The sequence below is a fragment of the Eretmochelys imbricata genome, chromosome 25 (genome assembly GCF_965152235.1).
Source record: "Eretmochelys imbricata isolate rEreImb1 chromosome 25, rEreImb1.hap1, whole genome shotgun sequence".
NCBI lineage: Eukaryota > Metazoa > Chordata > Testudines > Cheloniidae > Eretmochelys > Eretmochelys imbricata.
Window position 1 is genome coordinate 11260481 of NC_135596.1, and position 15456 is coordinate 11275936.

Genomic DNA, 15456 nt, shown 5'->3' on the forward strand with positions numbered 1-15456 from the left:
GCAAAGCCACCAAAGAAAGGGATGGGGGGAGGGTATTGATGTCAAGAACCCAACCCCCATTCCCACTGAAATGTTAAAAATATATAATTTGAGGCAAACATGTCTATTAATTTGGGGTTTCATAAAAATCCCCCGTTTTTAAATAAAACGAAACAAAACATTTAAACCCATGTATTTAGAGGCCACAAACATCTATGGAGTAAAAGAATAGACCTGACACTGCCATTCTTTAAGGATGATCTAATTTAAAAATAAAAACACATTGAATACAAAAAACACATCATCATGAAAATTTATGTAGTTTAAAAGGAGGCCCAAAATCCTTGGTGCCAGACGCTGCTGTGCAGTGGAGGCGAGGTTGTTAGCAGGAGATGGACCAGGTAACATGCACTCTCAAAGGGCCAGAATCCGTGTCAGTCTCCAGACAGCAATTTGTTTCCTTTACCACAGAAGATTCCCACCCATCCCCATCCCCCCGTTAAAGAATGAGCCGAGACGGCTGCAAAGCGTTTCCTATGGAGCGTCCAGTTCACCCCCATGCGGGCTCGTCACAAACTCGGGTGGCAGTTCACTCCGGCGTGGCGGGGAGACGGGAGCAGACCCTCCCCGTGCATTGATCATTTGCATCGGCTGCTGGTTACTGGGAATATTTTAAGGTGATCAAGCTGCAGAGAAGAACACGGGTTGAAATCGTTAGCAGGGCAATGCTTCGGTGGCATTGTCCTCCTGGTTTTGTCCCGGCGAGGATCCGTAGTTGTCAACACGAATAAAATTTGACGCTCTCGGAACCACACCACCTCAGGCTTCACATGGAGTTTACTCTTTGCTTCACAAGCAGTCCCACCCCTGTGCCATCGCCCTCTGCCTCTTCCACGCAGAGGGCTGGAAAGCTACCCTCAGAAGCACGAGACGCACCCACCCACTCAGTGAGAGATCTGAGCCCCTGGACCTGAGAGGCAGGAGGGCAGGTTTTTCTGGCATCGGCCAGCACGCAGCACTCCATATGAGCGTTAAAAGTCTTCGCTTGGTTCCCCCTGGAGGGGGTGTCTCGGGTGCCGTGGCGCCATGCAGTAATAAGGAACTCATTAGCCGTGGAACCAATTAACAAGATAAGCTGCTCTTCCCCCCAAAGCCCTGGTAGGCAGCCTGGTGGGGCCTGGGATTTGCCATCAGCTGTCCAGCAGCGCTGCCCCCCCAGCTCCCGCAGCTCAGGGAGCTCCCGGATAGCTGTAGTGGTTGCGATCGGGCTCGCTCCTGGTCAGCGGTAAGCTGGGCTTGCGCTCCGGGTCCTTTTCATCACACTGGAGAGGCGGACGCTGCTTGAAGAAGTCAGAGACGTAGCGGACCTGGGGGGCAGGGGAGGGAAGAAGAGAGAAAAGAACGAGGCTTTAGGGGATAATTCCATCGAGGGAACATCTCTCAGTGGATCCAGGCCAGGTCTCAGGGAGATCCTGTGTGGCAACACAGGCCGAGAGAGGGCCACGGGGTCTGGCTGTGTCCAGCAGCCTCGGTAAAATTTTGGTCCGAGTGACTTGCCCAAGGTCACGCAGCGAGTCAGTGGCAGAACTGGGAACAGAGCCCAGGAGTCCAGACTCTTCGTGCTTTGGGACCATGACGCCCTGCTCTGCCACACGGGGCGAGGGAGGAAGAGGAGGAGGGTGTGAAGCAATGTCGTAGAGCATCCCGAACAGGTGCTGCCGGCTTAGCTTCTTAGTTCCTCCTCGGCGGCCTCTGCTGGGAGCCAAGTAGCACCCGAGACTCTGATCTGGGGGCAGGAATTCAGAGCTAGACCAAGACCGGAGATCATCCAACCCAGATCTTTAGGCCGTTCCCGCTGACCCCTGGGGCGATCGGTTGGGGGACAGGGGGAGGGCACAACAGACCAGGTGCTAATGTGATGGCAGAATGGGTAGGTTGCCTTCCTCAAGCATCAGGCACCTGCAGTTACCTGGATTTGGGCAAGGCCGATACAGAGGGAGGATGCTGGATGAGGTCAAAACCACCATCCAGAGCAAAGCTGCCAGGCGTGCAAGATTGTGAGGAGGGGGGGTGGGCACAGGGCTGCAAGGTTGGGGGGGGTGCTAGGATCCATCCGCCAGCAGGCGGCCCCCAAGGCAGAGCCAGAGAGCACCCGGTGAGCATGGAGGGAGGGGTGGAGATGCCCCCGTGCGCTTACAGTGAGGATGGCGATGAGCGCCCCCTGGAGGAGCCCCACCAGCACATCACTCCAGTGGTGCTTGTAGTCGGACACCCGGGTGTAGCCCACGAAGATGGCGAAGGTGATCAGGAAGAACTGGATCGTGGGGCGCAGCAGCCGGGCCCATTTTCCGATCAGCCGGGCCTGGACATACAGCTGGGGAGAGAAGGGTCGGTCAGTCAGTCTCCCCGGCGCTGCCCCCCAGCCCAGTGCCGGCAGGGTCGTTTTACCCAGACATTCCCACCCGGGGATCGCCACGTGGAGCACACACAGGGGCCTCAGAACGCAGGGCGAGAAACGTGTGGGGCAGTGCGACCCTGCTGGGGGGGGCAACAGTGATGGTGGGCATACCGTTCAATTCTGCCCCCAGAACTCAGACAGGCAAAGGGATTAACCCAAGTTCACACAATCGGGGGCATAACTGGGAACAGAACCCAGGAGTCCTGACCCCCACCTCCCCCCGGCTCTACCCACTGGACCACACCTCCCTCCAGAGCTAGGAATAGAACCCAGGAGTCCTGACTCCCACCTCCCTCCAGAGCTAGGAATAGAACCCAGGAGTCCTGACTCCCACCTCCCTCCAGAGCTAGGAATAGAACCCAGGAGTCCTGACTCCCACCTCCCTCCAGAGCTAGGAATAGAACCCAGGAGTCCTGACTCCCACCTCTCCTTGGCTCTACCCACTGGACCCCACTGCCCCCTTTCCCTGCTGTGACACAGCGCACGCAAACCTAGCGAGAACTACTCACTGCCAGGAACACCATGCAGTACATCCCGAAGGAGGAGTGTCCGGAATAGAAAGATAACCTGGAAGAACAAAGACCAGGATCAGGATGAGAGACCTCAACCCTGCCCTCAAATAAGCCCACGGGACCCCTCTCGCCCGCCCTAAGGCATCTCTCACGCTCTCAATCCCCTGTGGATAGGTCCCTGGATCAGGACGCCGAGCAATGCTTTCCCTCCACCTCCGCACGCTCCTTCCGACTCTGCCCTCCCACCCCATATAGCCTCAGTGAGCTGCGTTCCCAACTCCTCACCGGCCATTGGACCTTCTCTCCCAACCTCATCTCCGTCATCCAGCGGCCAGGAGGGTCCATGTCTCCTTGCCCAGCCTCCAGCGCTCCCCACCAATGGATCTCAGTCTGGTGGGGCATTTCTCAGGGTCTGGTCTGGTCTCAAGCTGCCCTCCCCCACCCCCAGCACCCCGGAGAAGGTCCCCCCCGTGAAGCCCCTCGTGTCACCTGGACTCGGTGATGTTCCTGGCGCCTCCCCGGCACACATTCTCCAGCTGCACGTAGACGGAGCAGTTCACTTTGGACCAGTCGGGGTTGCAGACGGCCAAGAAGTTGGGCCGGAGCCGGCCGATCATGTACTTGGCCAGGTCGGTCAGGGACTGGCTGACGGCCCCGCCGAACAGGAACGTCCCCACCACCTTGTAGAGGGCGGCGAGGTAGTTGTTGTACTCGGACTTGGAGTGGAGGTGCTCAGTGTACACCAGGTAGGCCTCGCCCACGGAGACCTGCGGAAGCCAAGGGAGAGCCAGTGAGCGGCCGCCCGAGAGGAGCGGTCCCGATGCCGGCTCTGCCCTTGAAGTCGTGGGCGGCAAGGACGGCTGAGCCGATCCCAGCCGGAGCGGCCAGAGTATTGCTGCGGGGTGGTGGTGAAGGGAGCTGCTGGCTCTGGGGGAAGCTCCCAGCAGTGGACAGGGAGGCCCTGAGAGTTATCCCTGCCCTAGCCTCTCCCCGCAGGGAGCCGGCCGCCCGGTCAGATCGATGGGACCAGAGATGCCCTCTGAGCCCCAGCAGGGCTGGCTGGTTGGAGCGGGAGTCAGCGAAGGGATCTGCTGTCCAGACCAGCCAGGTCGAGGTGTTTCGGGATGGGGTGGAGCAAGGCTGTCTAAGAAGGTGCTGAGGAAGGGGGAAGTGAAAGGGGGAGCCCCCCAGGTTTCCTTACAATGAGGACAGTGCAGGTGATGGTGACCCCCGCCATGAGCCCGTGGGTGATGGTGTCTGGCCTGTAGGGGTAGCGGATGGAGTCATCGTTGCAGTAGAATCCACGCTTGTACGGAGAGTTCACCAGAGTGAGGATGACGAAGGGCAGGGAGGCTGAAGGCAGAGCGGGGAGGAGTGTCAGGGAGGCTCTCTCTGCAGGAGGGGGCACAGTCCCCCTCCAGGGGTATGTCTCCCTCACTCCCCTTCTCCTCCCCCCTGGAGAGCAGGGAGATACCCGCACTGGGCTCCATGTCCCACCCTGCCTGGCACGGGTTGAACTGAAGTCCCTTTCGCTGCTTCCGAGATTTGCCAGCTCCCAGCCCAGCTGCCCCCATTCACCTGGGCTCGGGGGGCCACAGACCAAACCCAGACAGCACCAGACCCAGCAGAGCAGCCGCCCCTGCCTGGATCTGCGGTGGGATTCGGAGCATCCTCACCCCTAGGCAGCCGGCTCCTGGTTGGAAGGAACCAGACATGGGGCCCCTCAACGGCGAGGCTGAGGGGCATCGGCAGAGGGCAGCGCACGGGGGAAGGCTGCTTCGTCACTGCCCACACAGCACCTATTCTCTGCCTAGAGGGGGCTCCCGAATCCAGAGGGGACAAGGCAGCCCCTCCGGCTCGCACTAGAGTCACTTACAACCCTGACCCATGCCCCCTCCCCCACATGCCCGCGTGTCACTCACGGAGGGGGGTAGCTGGGGTCTAATTCAATGCAGACGCGCCTCTAGGCTGGGGCAGATGCCAGGGAAGGATCCCGAACTACCCAGCACCTGGCCAAGTTCGGAGACAGGATCCCGGGCCAGAAGAACCGTCAGAACCCAGTACGGCTGTTCTCAAGGATCTCTCTAGCCCTGGGTTGGGGTCCCCAGCAGGACGGCATGGATGGGCCCAATCACTCCCAGGCACCCACCGTCCCCCGGGGAGGTCACGACTTCAGTCACAGCTGCCCTGATTCACAGGACTCTGCCTTCCAGGGATGCCAAGGCAACTGGTGGAGGACCTGGCCCCCCCTGGGCCCTCCCGTCCGCTCCCTGGCTGCTGCTGATTAGCAGAGCCCCGTTATCAGGCCCTGGCAGCTGCCACACTGCTGTAAACACAACCACCTGCAGAGCGGGAATTGCAACTCAGCTGCAAGGATCGTCTCTCCCATCTGCCGCTCGGCACTAGCCCCCCCTCCCACGGACCCGCATGTCCCTCACCTGCAGCTCCGGATTCAGCCACCACAGCAGAATGGTCTAAACCGGAGAGAGCCACCAACCCTGGGTCAGTGCAGAAGTCAAGCAGCCATATTTAGGTAGGAAGGGTGGTCTTGTGACTAAGGCCCCACACTGGCACTCAGGAGATGCCCTACGTGGCCCTGGGCGAGCCACTTGGGTTCTGCCTCAGTTTCCCCACCTGTAAAAATCGGGGTCATACTTTTCTCCCTGTCTTGCCTAGATTGCAAGGTCTTTGGGGCAGGAGCTGTCTTCTACTCTGTGTACGTACATCACCTCGCACAATCGGGCCCGGATCTGCGCTAAGGCCTTTAGGTGCTACTGGACTAGACAGAGAGACGTCCGACACCTGCTATTCTCCAAATGCTCCACAGACAGTAGTCAATCCTCACAGCTCCCCCTGTAAATGTTTCCCCTTTACAGATGGGGAAACTGAGGCACAAAACGGGGACGTGGCTTTCCCATGGTCACCCAGCAGGTCAGTGGCAGGAGCTGCGGTTAGAGTTTTTGATGGCCAGTCCTGTGCTTAGATCACGGCCCCAACCAGGAATGAGGCCCCCCATGTGCCCGTCCCAGAAAGCTTCTAATGTAACTGCCCATGGTTATGCAGAGCCAGGAATTGAACCCAGATCTCTGGAGTCACAGCCCCTTGCTCTAACCACCAGACTATACTGCCCCCCAACCTACACTACTACAGGGGGTGGCAGCCTATCCCCACTCTGCTACTGTAGTCAGAATCAGGGGCACAGAGGACTCTTAGCAAACAGTCAGAGCCACGAGGCTGAAGGTGGCCGTGCTGGGGATTTCCCTATCGTCCCATCCGGGCTCTTCCTCTTCCCACCACTACAGCATCCAGCGGGACGAGGCATCCACAAGTCCCCATCCTCCCAGCTGGGGAGTCGAGGTGCTGACTAAGGACAGGCCGACGCCTGGGCCGGGCACAGAGCCCAAGGAGGTGGGGCCGGTGATTTCAAAACTCAGCCATCCCCAGAGCCAACGTGCTGCCAGCTCCCCTTGGGCCCAGGGGGCCTCAGAGAAAGCTGGCCCTGCCAGCTCCCCGTGGGGGCTGGCTTCATCTGCACCTTCCTCCTACACCCTATAGACCCACCCAGGCGGGGCTGACGAGAGGGGAGGAAAAGGGAGGACAATCGTTCTAGGGCCCCCGAGCTCAGGGCCTCCCCAAAACATCTGTAACACCTGCGTACATACAGCGAAACAAGAGGGGCCCCAGCGAATGTGACATACCAGGCCCCCCAGATTTCTCTCGACAGGCCTGCACCCAGGGACAGGGTATCATCCCCTGGAGCTGCCCCCAGGCCAATGCCGCCTCGCGCCTTCTGCGTCTCAGAAGCAGGATGGTGTGCAGCCTCTTACCAGCAGACACCAAATCCTCGCTCTGACATGCAGTCAGCCAGACTCAGGCTCCCCCACACAGGGCCAAGACTCTGGGGGACCCCCCCGCCCCAACCCCCCTCAATCAACACAGCTGGTCGCCCGTATCTTTGCCTTCTTCAATCCTCCAGCTGCCCCAGTCCCTCTGTCTCCTGTCCACAGCTGGACAAGTAGGGCAGTGACCCTCTCTCCTGACCAGTCGACCTGCTTCCCTTCAGCGCAGTGCTCTTGGAAATGGGGTCCCAGACCCCACAGTCCCTGGGCAGACAGCACATCCCTGGGGCTGCCCCCAAAGACCCTGTCGCCCTCCTACAGAGCCGCTTTTCCCAGGATCTGATAGCCTCTCTCGACCGACAGGGAGAGGAGTCCCAACCTAACTTTGCACTCTTCCGAGCCAAAGGCAGAAGGCTCCCTCTGCCTGCAACGGGACCAGCCCCTGGATCAGGATGAAGGTAACGAGCCCCCGGGTGAGGATGAACATAATGAGCCCCCGGCGTCTCTGTCCCCAAGCTGAGGCTCCACCCCACCCCCCACGTCGTCCCCTCAGCCAGCTGGCTCATTCACGTCAATTAAGACGGCAATTTTCAGCCCCAAAGGTTTTACCCAAAATAGCAGCCCCGGCGCCTGCGTTGGCCGGACGAGCAAGCGGTCGTTAGCGTGACAGCTTGCAGCCTCTCAGCAATTACCTGTGGCTGCCGGAATCTGGAGGGGGATAAGGAGCGTGTGCCGAGGAGCCGTTTTCACTAGCCGTGCTCTGCCTTATAGATGGTGCCACGGTGCGTGCCCTGCAGGCGCTGAGTGCCGGGGCAGTGTCAATAAAATCACTCATCCCAATCCTGTCTACCCCCTGCAGGCCATCCCCCAGCTCAGACCCTGCTGCAACATTCCCCACTCTGCACCCCGCGTGGGGCACAGCAGGAGCCCCCCAGATCAGACGTGCTGCTCCCCGTGTCGCCCCAAAGCCCCGCCCCGCAGCAGAGCTGTTCCCCACGGAGATCCCCAAGCTCTGTGCTTGCTTCCAGCCCAGCAAGGCCGGGCTGGGCCGGATCGATATTGACGCAGGCCCTGCAGGTCTTTGTCTCACACAGCATCTCCACATCACAGGTACCAGGCCGCAGCTACCCCACCTTCCCGCACACAACACAGGCCGCCATGCCAGCTCCCCGGTCCAATGGGCAGCAGGGCAAGTCTCGTTCTGTGCCAGCTCAGACGGAGCAGAGGCCTGCCAGTCGGTGCCGCGGTGGGGCAGGAAGAGACGGTCACCCCACCCAAACGGTTTGAACCCTGCCTGCTGCCACCGAAGTGCAGTGGAAAAAGTCACCAGGCTGTGGCACGGGGGAGCACCAGCCCCGGCTCGGCACACAACAGCCCTGGTGCGATGGAGCCCGAGAGCAAGGGGAGGGGTTCCCAGGAGGGGCAGCAGGGGCACTCCAGTGGGGCAGGACCTGAGCCCAGAGCAAAGCCACGAGCAGACGTGCTCCAGGGCTGGCTGGGTCACAGCAGAACTAGCCCTAGCCAGGCAGTTGCGGGTACACACATCCCCCTGCCCGGTACACTGGGGGATCCCCTCTCTCCCCCCAACTCCGCAAGGGGCTCGAACCTCATTCTCAGAACAGCTCCAGCCCTGCAGTGACACCTGGGAGACAGGGCTCTCCCGCGCCCCCCCTTTACTCTGCAGATGCTTTGTCCCAGCAAGGGACGGCGCTTTCCCAATGGTGACCCTATGGCGACACGGGGGCAGGAGGAAGCTGGCGGCGCTGGGAGATACCCGGGAAAGGAAGGATTCAGCAACAGGACCAGACCAAGGGCAGCCCCTGCATGTGCTGGAGGAGCCCACCCAGCCCTACCCCCCACTACAACAGGGTCCCATGGCCACCTTCGTGGACCCAAGTGCTGTTCTGGGAGCCAGCCTCCCCAGTGCCTTCCCACTTGTGGGAGTGGCGCCCCCTGGTGTCAAGCGCCTCTATCCACACAAAAAGAAAAGGAGGACTTGTGGCACCTTAGAGACTAACCAATTTATTTGAGCATGAGCTTTCGTGAGCTACAGCTCATTCTATCCACACAGGCAACTTAACCCCTTGAGGATGCACCCGCCACCTTCTGCACCTGATCTAAGAGGCGCTCTGGCAACTGGCATCTCTCCTACCTGACCCCTTCCTGGCCCGTACACATTGCAGCGAGTGGGGAAGCCAGCTAGGAGCTCAGCGTCTGCTGTCATATAGGGGAGACTGCAGGGGCTGTGGCTAATGGGTTGGTTCTAGCCGTATAGGGCCACAAGGACTGTCTAGGCCTGGAGCGACCACTGCCATGCACAGAGCACAGTTAACAGAGCTGGTCAGATAATGGGAAGGGGGGAGAGGGAAAGAGGGAGGGGGGAAAAAAAAAAATCAGAAAAAATTCCATTTCCAAGTTAACTGAAACTTTCCAGTCAGCTGCATTCTTAACGACAACTTGTTGTGCCCGGTCCCTGGAATCAGCCAGGGCTTTGCAGGGTGGTTTATAAGCACTTGGAAAGCTGAGAGGTTTCCCTGTCCAAGCAAAGATTGCAGAGCAACCATCGGCCACCTGGAGGCGGCAAGCCAGGCCTTGTCAGCCCTAGGATTTCAGTCAGTGGTGCAGCCGCACCAGTGCAAACCCGTCGTGGAAACACAATTTGCACCAGTAGAGCTTACACTGGATTCAGACAAGGATAAGTTGTACCCCTCACGTGGCTCCAGCGTAAGGAGTGTCTTGACTAGAGGTTTGCGCTGATGCAGCTGTGCTGGTGGCTGAGATCCCAATGCAGACAAGGCAGCAGTAGCCATCTGGTTTAACACTAGGGATCTGTCTATACTGGGGTGAGTGGCTTGTTTGTGTTTTCACCAGTGCAAACCCCCAGAGTGGATGTGCTGCCCTGGTGCAGGGTGGGGCTTGCACTGGTGAGACTTACCTTGTAAATTACCAGCATACATTGCACTTGTGCAAGCCCCATTTTGCACCGGGGGGGGTGTCTGCATTGGGGGCTTGCACGGGCCTAGCTGCACTGGTGAAGTTACCCCAGTGCAAATTACCCTAGCATAGACAGGCTGCAGGATCATCCACACTCCCCTTCAGCTGCAGGAGCCTTCCTGGCCATGGGACCCAGCACCAGGTGCATCGGAGGCAGAGCTGGGGAACTGCAGGAGGTTAAGCAGGTTTGTTTTAAAGCATTACAGAGGTTGCATTCTGATCTGCAGCCTCTCCTAGCATCAGTTCTAATCCACCCCATGCCATGGGCCCTCAAGGGTGAAGAAGCAAGGCCAGCACTGGAGGAAGAGGAAAGAGATCAACTCTGGGCTACAGAACAGACTTCATGGGACTGGATGGCCCAGTTACTGAGCAGGGAGCGTTTCCCATCTAGGCCTCTGGAGCTCAAACCCTCAACCAGGCTGTTACCATCCCACGGCTGCGTGGATTTGGTGGAGAGGGGCACTGCCCAGCCCCCCGCAGGGCAGGCAATCCCATCACTGAAACCACCACCAGACATTCATTTGCCTCCTAGTTAGCAATCCCCGCAGAGAATCCCAGTGCACCGCTCCCACCTCCAGCCCAGCCGGAGGCAGCCGGCAGTCATCTGCTCCTGCCGTGTCTGAACACAGGATCCCAGCCCTCCACCAACGCTTGAGCGCCAGCAAGCCAAGGTGTCTGCACGAGAAACCAAGGCCAGGAGGCTCTGGGCTGCCTTAAAAGGGACCTATCTCCCAAGTTCCACCTTTAAAAAAATGTCCATCCAGTCCATTGTTTAATAGGCCTCTGTGGGTAAACAGGCCACCTTGGTCTTCTCCCTGCTGCACAAAGGCAAAATCAAGGAGGTGGGGAAGAGTCACCGCCACCTTCCTTTGAGCCAGCCCCTTGCGTGCATGGTGCAGCCTCCTGCCCAGGTGAAAAACTCACCCTGCTGGTTCCAGCAACATGCAAAATTCTCCCTTGCAACTGTCTCTGGCGGAAACAATGGTCGGGGGGGGGAGGGACAAAACAGCAACAGGCCCGCTGTGCCTGACACCCTCCCCAGCTGCACAGGGCTTCCAGGTGAACTGCACTTACAGCAGCTTCTTAAAAATATCTGCAAGACGTTCATTTGCAGCTCAAATTAGGCACCAATTTTCTCACAGGATAATTTAATCCACAGCCACTAAAAATAAAAGAGCCACGCAAGAGAGAGACCTAAACAAACCCCGGAATCTCGGTCCCTTCCACCTGTGGTTTACACGGATCCCAGAGGAGGTCCAAGCTGAAATTAAGACCTGTTCCTTTACTTTAAGGGTATTTTAATTATGGACTTGTAGATGGCTATTTTAGAGGCAGCATTTGTCTGCTCAGGGAGTGAAAAGGGCACGGGAGGGAGCTAAAACCGGCTTGGGCATGTTCAATATTTTTAACCCATCGGTTAACCCATTCCCCCCCGGGGAAGACAGCACCAAGACCCTGGGTCAAAGACCAGACTGGTAGCAAAGGGAAGTTACCACCGTCCAATGGCCATTGGGCGACAGGAGATTGGTGGGTCTCTATCCAGTTCTTCACAGTGTCCGGGTCACCAGAGGAGATCTTGGTCCCTCTCCCTCTGGGGCACGGTTGAGGTGCATTGGCCGGGCAGCGTCCCAGTGCTGTAGCTGGTCTGAGGATAAGGTGTCTATGATCCAGCACCTTCCACCAGCACTGGATCCTCATGAGAGATCTGGGGGGAGACGCGTGCGCTGGGGGGAGACGCACACACGCCTCAAAATCCAGCGCGATGCCAGCCTCGTCCAGACCTGGCTCTTGCATCTGCCGGCGTGCAAATCACAGCAAGAAGGATGCTAGCCAGCGGCCCACCATTCTGAGCCACAACGGGACAGGGACACAGAGCAAGGTGGTTGGTTCAGCCAGGGCAATCCAGCCCCCGGCAGCAGCCTACACTCAAAGGGGAGAGCATCCCTCACCCGTGCACTGGCTGGCAGTGCCAGCTTTCTGCTGGGAAAGGGTGAGGGCGAAGGGGAAAGTCAGTCACTTTGCAGCCCACCAATTCCATGCCCCGCACCTCTCCTCAGAGGCATGTTGTAAACTCCCCAGCCCTGCTAGCGCCCCGAGACAGCACGCCAGGGCTGCATTGGCCGAGCTGCCCCTTGGTGCCGCTGTGTCCAGAGCAGAAGTTTGGATGGGCCTGACTTTGTTGTTTACGGACAAAAACGGCTCCCAGCTTTGCTCTAATTTAACCCTGTATTTGCTGGCAGGTCAGCACCTTGCCCTAGCAAACCACTTCCCTGGCTAACGACCCCAAAGAATGCCCATTTAAGAACAGAATTAGTGGCTGGCAACTGCCTAAATCAAGGCCCGTGCCTTTGGTCTACCTTTGGACCTTCCCCTCCACGTGGATTTCTTTAAAGGCCCAGCTGTCCAATTCTTTGGAGCAGGATCCACAGCCATCTCTCCCCACCCCCATGCAAGTGCACAGAGCTGTGATCCATACAGACGCTGCCTGCTTTTCCCAGCATCTGGCACCAAAAAAGCTCTCGGGGTGGCAGGGTGCCCACCTGTGCAAATGGTCCTCACGGATGCAAAGGCCACAGACCTTCATTCTCCTCACCCCTTCCCTGCACAGTGGCTCCAGGCTGGTGGAGCTGAGGGAAACCACTTCCTTATTGAGCCATAAACTCGTCCTGTACCCTTACGAGCTGGCTAATGGCCTTTGGGAACAAAGGCTAACTGGGTGGCAGGTCAGGTGCACATGTGTACTCACCCAGCAAAGAACCTGCTCACAACCTCCCACGCAGCTGGCTTCCACCCCCAGCCCACCTGCAGGGGAGCTGCTTCCATGGGGGTCGTGCCCCCAGGTGAGGAGGGCAGCAGGGCTCCCTCCTGCAATGCAGGTTCCCCCACGGGGCACGGTGCAGCCCACTAGCCCCAGCTCCCCCTGAAGCCCCAGGGAGTAAAGGGGGATCATAAGGGGTGGGGTCTGCTCTGGGGAAGTAGGGACAACTCCCGCCATAGAAGGAGGTCGGAAATGAGAAGAGACACAAGTAGGGGTTATGAGAGTCTCTCTTAACCTGCCCCCCCCATCCACACCAGCCCCCCTTCCTAGCGTCCCACGCCAGCCCCACTGCTCCCCATCCCCTTCCCAATTCCAACCCCCTTCCAGGCCCTCCCCGCGCCCAGCCCTGCACGGACAGAAACGAAGCCAGCTGGAGCTGGGCCGGGCGGAGGAGAAGTTTCTTCCTCTCTCGGCTGGGGCCGGGGACGGAGAGGAGCCGGGCCCGGCCCTGGCTCGGAAAGCGGCGAGCAATGCTCAGCTGGAGCCTGGGGTGGGGGGGGACGACACGCTGCCCAGCTGGCGCTGGTGGAAGGCGGGGGGGCTGCCCAGCTGGTACCAGTCCAGGACCGGGGGGCGGGGGGAAGTTTCCCAGCTGGCTCCGAACCGGGCAGCTGGCGCCAGGACCGGACGGGGGGGGGGGGTCCCTCACCGACCACCACGCAGAGCACATCGAGCACCACGAAGACTTTCCTGCGCTCCATGCTGGCTGCGGCTCCGTCTGCCCCGGCCCCCGTGCGCCCGCCGCTCGGCCCCAGCCGGCTCACATGGCCCCCGGCAGCGGGCACCGCACGAGAAGGGCGAGCGACTGGCGAGGAGTTAAAGTCCGGGGCTTGCGGGAGCGGGGGCGGAGCCGCGCTGGGCTGGGCCGGGCCGGGCTGGGAGCGGACCGCCCTCCCCTGCCGCCTGCAGCCGCCAGGGGGCAGCGCCGCCCCCCGGGGAGCACGGGAGAGATGGAGGCAGGGAGCGCTGGGGCAGGAGAAGGGAGGGGGGTTATGGGGCAGGGATAAGAGGTGGGGGTTATGGGGTAGGAGATGGGGGCAGGGAGCGCTGGGGCAGGAGAAGGGAGGGGGGTTATGGGGCAGCGATGAGGGGGGGTTATAGGACAGGAGATGGGGGAAGGGAACGATGGGGCAGGAGAAGGGAGGGGGTTTTAGGATAGGAGATGGGGGCAGGGGGCGATGGAGTAGCAGGGGGAGGGGGTTATGGGACAGGGATAAGAGGTGGAGGGTTATAGGGTAGAAAATGGGAGCAGGGAGCGCTGGGGCAGGAGAATAGAGGGGAAGGAGAAGGTGGCAGCGATGAGAGGGGGGGTTATAGGATAGGAGATGGGATCAGGAGGTAATGGGGAGGGGGTTCATGGGGCAGGAACGAGAGGTGGGGGTAATAGGGTAGGAGATGGGGCAGGGAGCGGTGGGGCAGGAGAGGGGAGGGGGGTTATGGGGCAGGGATAAGAGGTGGGGGTTATGATGTAGAAGATAGGGCAGGAGATGAGACTGGGGGATTGTGGGGTAGAGGTTGGGGGCAGGGGCTGACGGACTGTTGATGGGACCGAAGACAAGGCACAGGCGTGTTATGAGGCTGGAGATGGGGCGCAGGGAATGATGGGGCGGGAGATGAGGGGTAAGGGCTTTTAGGATGGGAGATGGGAGGCAGGGGGGGTTATGGGGCAGCAGATGGGGGCACGGGTAGGTGAGAATGTTTCTGGTCACATGGGGAGGAGGAAAGCTTCAGACTGGTTACCTAGTACTCGTGAGTGAATCGTAATCCCAGTTCTGCTTAGCACCCATGCTTTCCCTGGCTGCCCATCACAGTGGTTTGAAATCCCTCCTCTCCTGCTCTAGGATGGCTCCCATTTCCACTTCCCCTGCTGTGCTGTGCGGGACACGCTACTGGCCCTTCACTCTGGTATCCTGCCTCCTAGAGTGCCCTGTACCTGCGGCAAAGCAAACTCTCCTGCCCCCAGCCAGTTGTGCAAGGCTTGACCCCTGCACGGAGAAACCAAACCAGCCAGGCAGGTAGTGGGGCCTTCAACCCGAGGCTGGGAGAGACACAACCTCCATTGCGCCAGCTGTAAATCCGGGCCAAAGAAAGGGAACTGTTTGTTTAAACTTTCCTGTGTCCCTGCCAGGGGCTGCGAAAGGGAGGATGAGATGACCTCACAGAAACTGGAGATGGAAAAGAAGCATCGCAAATATGCAAGATCTTAGACTTGATGGGCCATCCGCTTGATCTGGGAGGGCAAATCCCATCATGCCTGACCCCTGGGCCTGTGCAGGCCCATTCCCTCCGGAGTACTGTATTCCAGAGCGCTCTGTCCAGAGAAATGTTAAATGACTCCAGCGATGGGAGTCTTGACGCTTCCCTTGGGAGATGATTCTGCTGCCTGATAGATTTCAGCATTAGGACATTTTTTTCCTGTGTCTCATCTTTCCCTGTGCTCAATTTCATCCCTTGACTCCTGGTGACATCCACTTGGCTGGTGTCCCTAAACTCTGTTTGCCAGGAGCTGGGAATGGGTGACAGAGGATGGATCACTCGGTGATTCCCTGTTCTGTTCATTCCCTCTGGGGCACCTGACATTGGCCACTGTCAGAAGACAGGACACTGGGCTAGATGGACCTTTGGTCTGACTCATTGTGACCGTTCTTATGTTCTTATAATGGGTCTTTCCCAGCTCTAAACTGCTGTGGCTAAAAGAGCTCCTGCCATCCTTGGCGGGATACAGATGGGAATAGTGAGGTGGGAGATGATTTGCCCTTTGTACACAGCGCTGGTGAAACCGAGGCAGGAATGCCGTATCCAGTTCTGGTCTCCTCAGTTCGAAACAGAGGTTGAAAAATTGGAGAGGGGGCAGAG

General features: G+C 59.1%; 1 protein-coding gene across 2 annotated transcripts; it reads right to left on the reverse strand.

The window, feature by feature from the left end:
* Positions 1-225: 225 nt before the first annotated feature.
* On the reverse strand, positions 226-13437 carry PLPP2 (phospholipid phosphatase 2). Of its 2 annotated transcripts, XM_077841799.1 has the most exons (7): positions 13250-13437; positions 11276-11506; positions 4151-4302; positions 3439-3716; positions 2947-3004; positions 2177-2353; positions 226-1346 (listed from the first exon to the last, which is right to left on the reverse strand). In XM_077841799.1, the coding sequence occupies exons 1-7, from the start codon at positions 13299-13301 to the stop codon at positions 1209-1211; spliced, it is 1086 nt and encodes a 361-aa protein (XP_077697925.1). In that variant the 5' UTR covers positions 13302-13437; the 3' UTR covers positions 226-1208. The 2 variants fall into 2 exon arrangements, with proteins under 2 accessions (XP_077697925.1, XP_077697926.1); XM_077841800.1 differs by lacking the exon at positions 11276-11506 and having other exon boundaries at positions 13250-13433.
* Between the last annotated feature and the right edge of the window lie 2019 nt (positions 13438-15456).

Coding starts and splice junctions, on each gene's coding strand:
- PLPP2 (XM_077841799.1), bottom strand. CDS start 13,301: ATGGAGCGCAGGAAAGTCTTCGTGGTGCTCGATGTGCTCTGCGTGGTG. Junction 4,303..11,275: donor CCAATGGCCATTGGACGGTG/GTAACTTCCCTT, acceptor CTCTGCCTTCAG/CCTCCCTGCCCTTCGTCATC. Junction 1,347..2,176: donor CGCTCATCGCCATCCTCACT/GTAAGCGCACGG, acceptor CCTGCCCCCCAG/GTCCGCTACGTCTCTGACTT.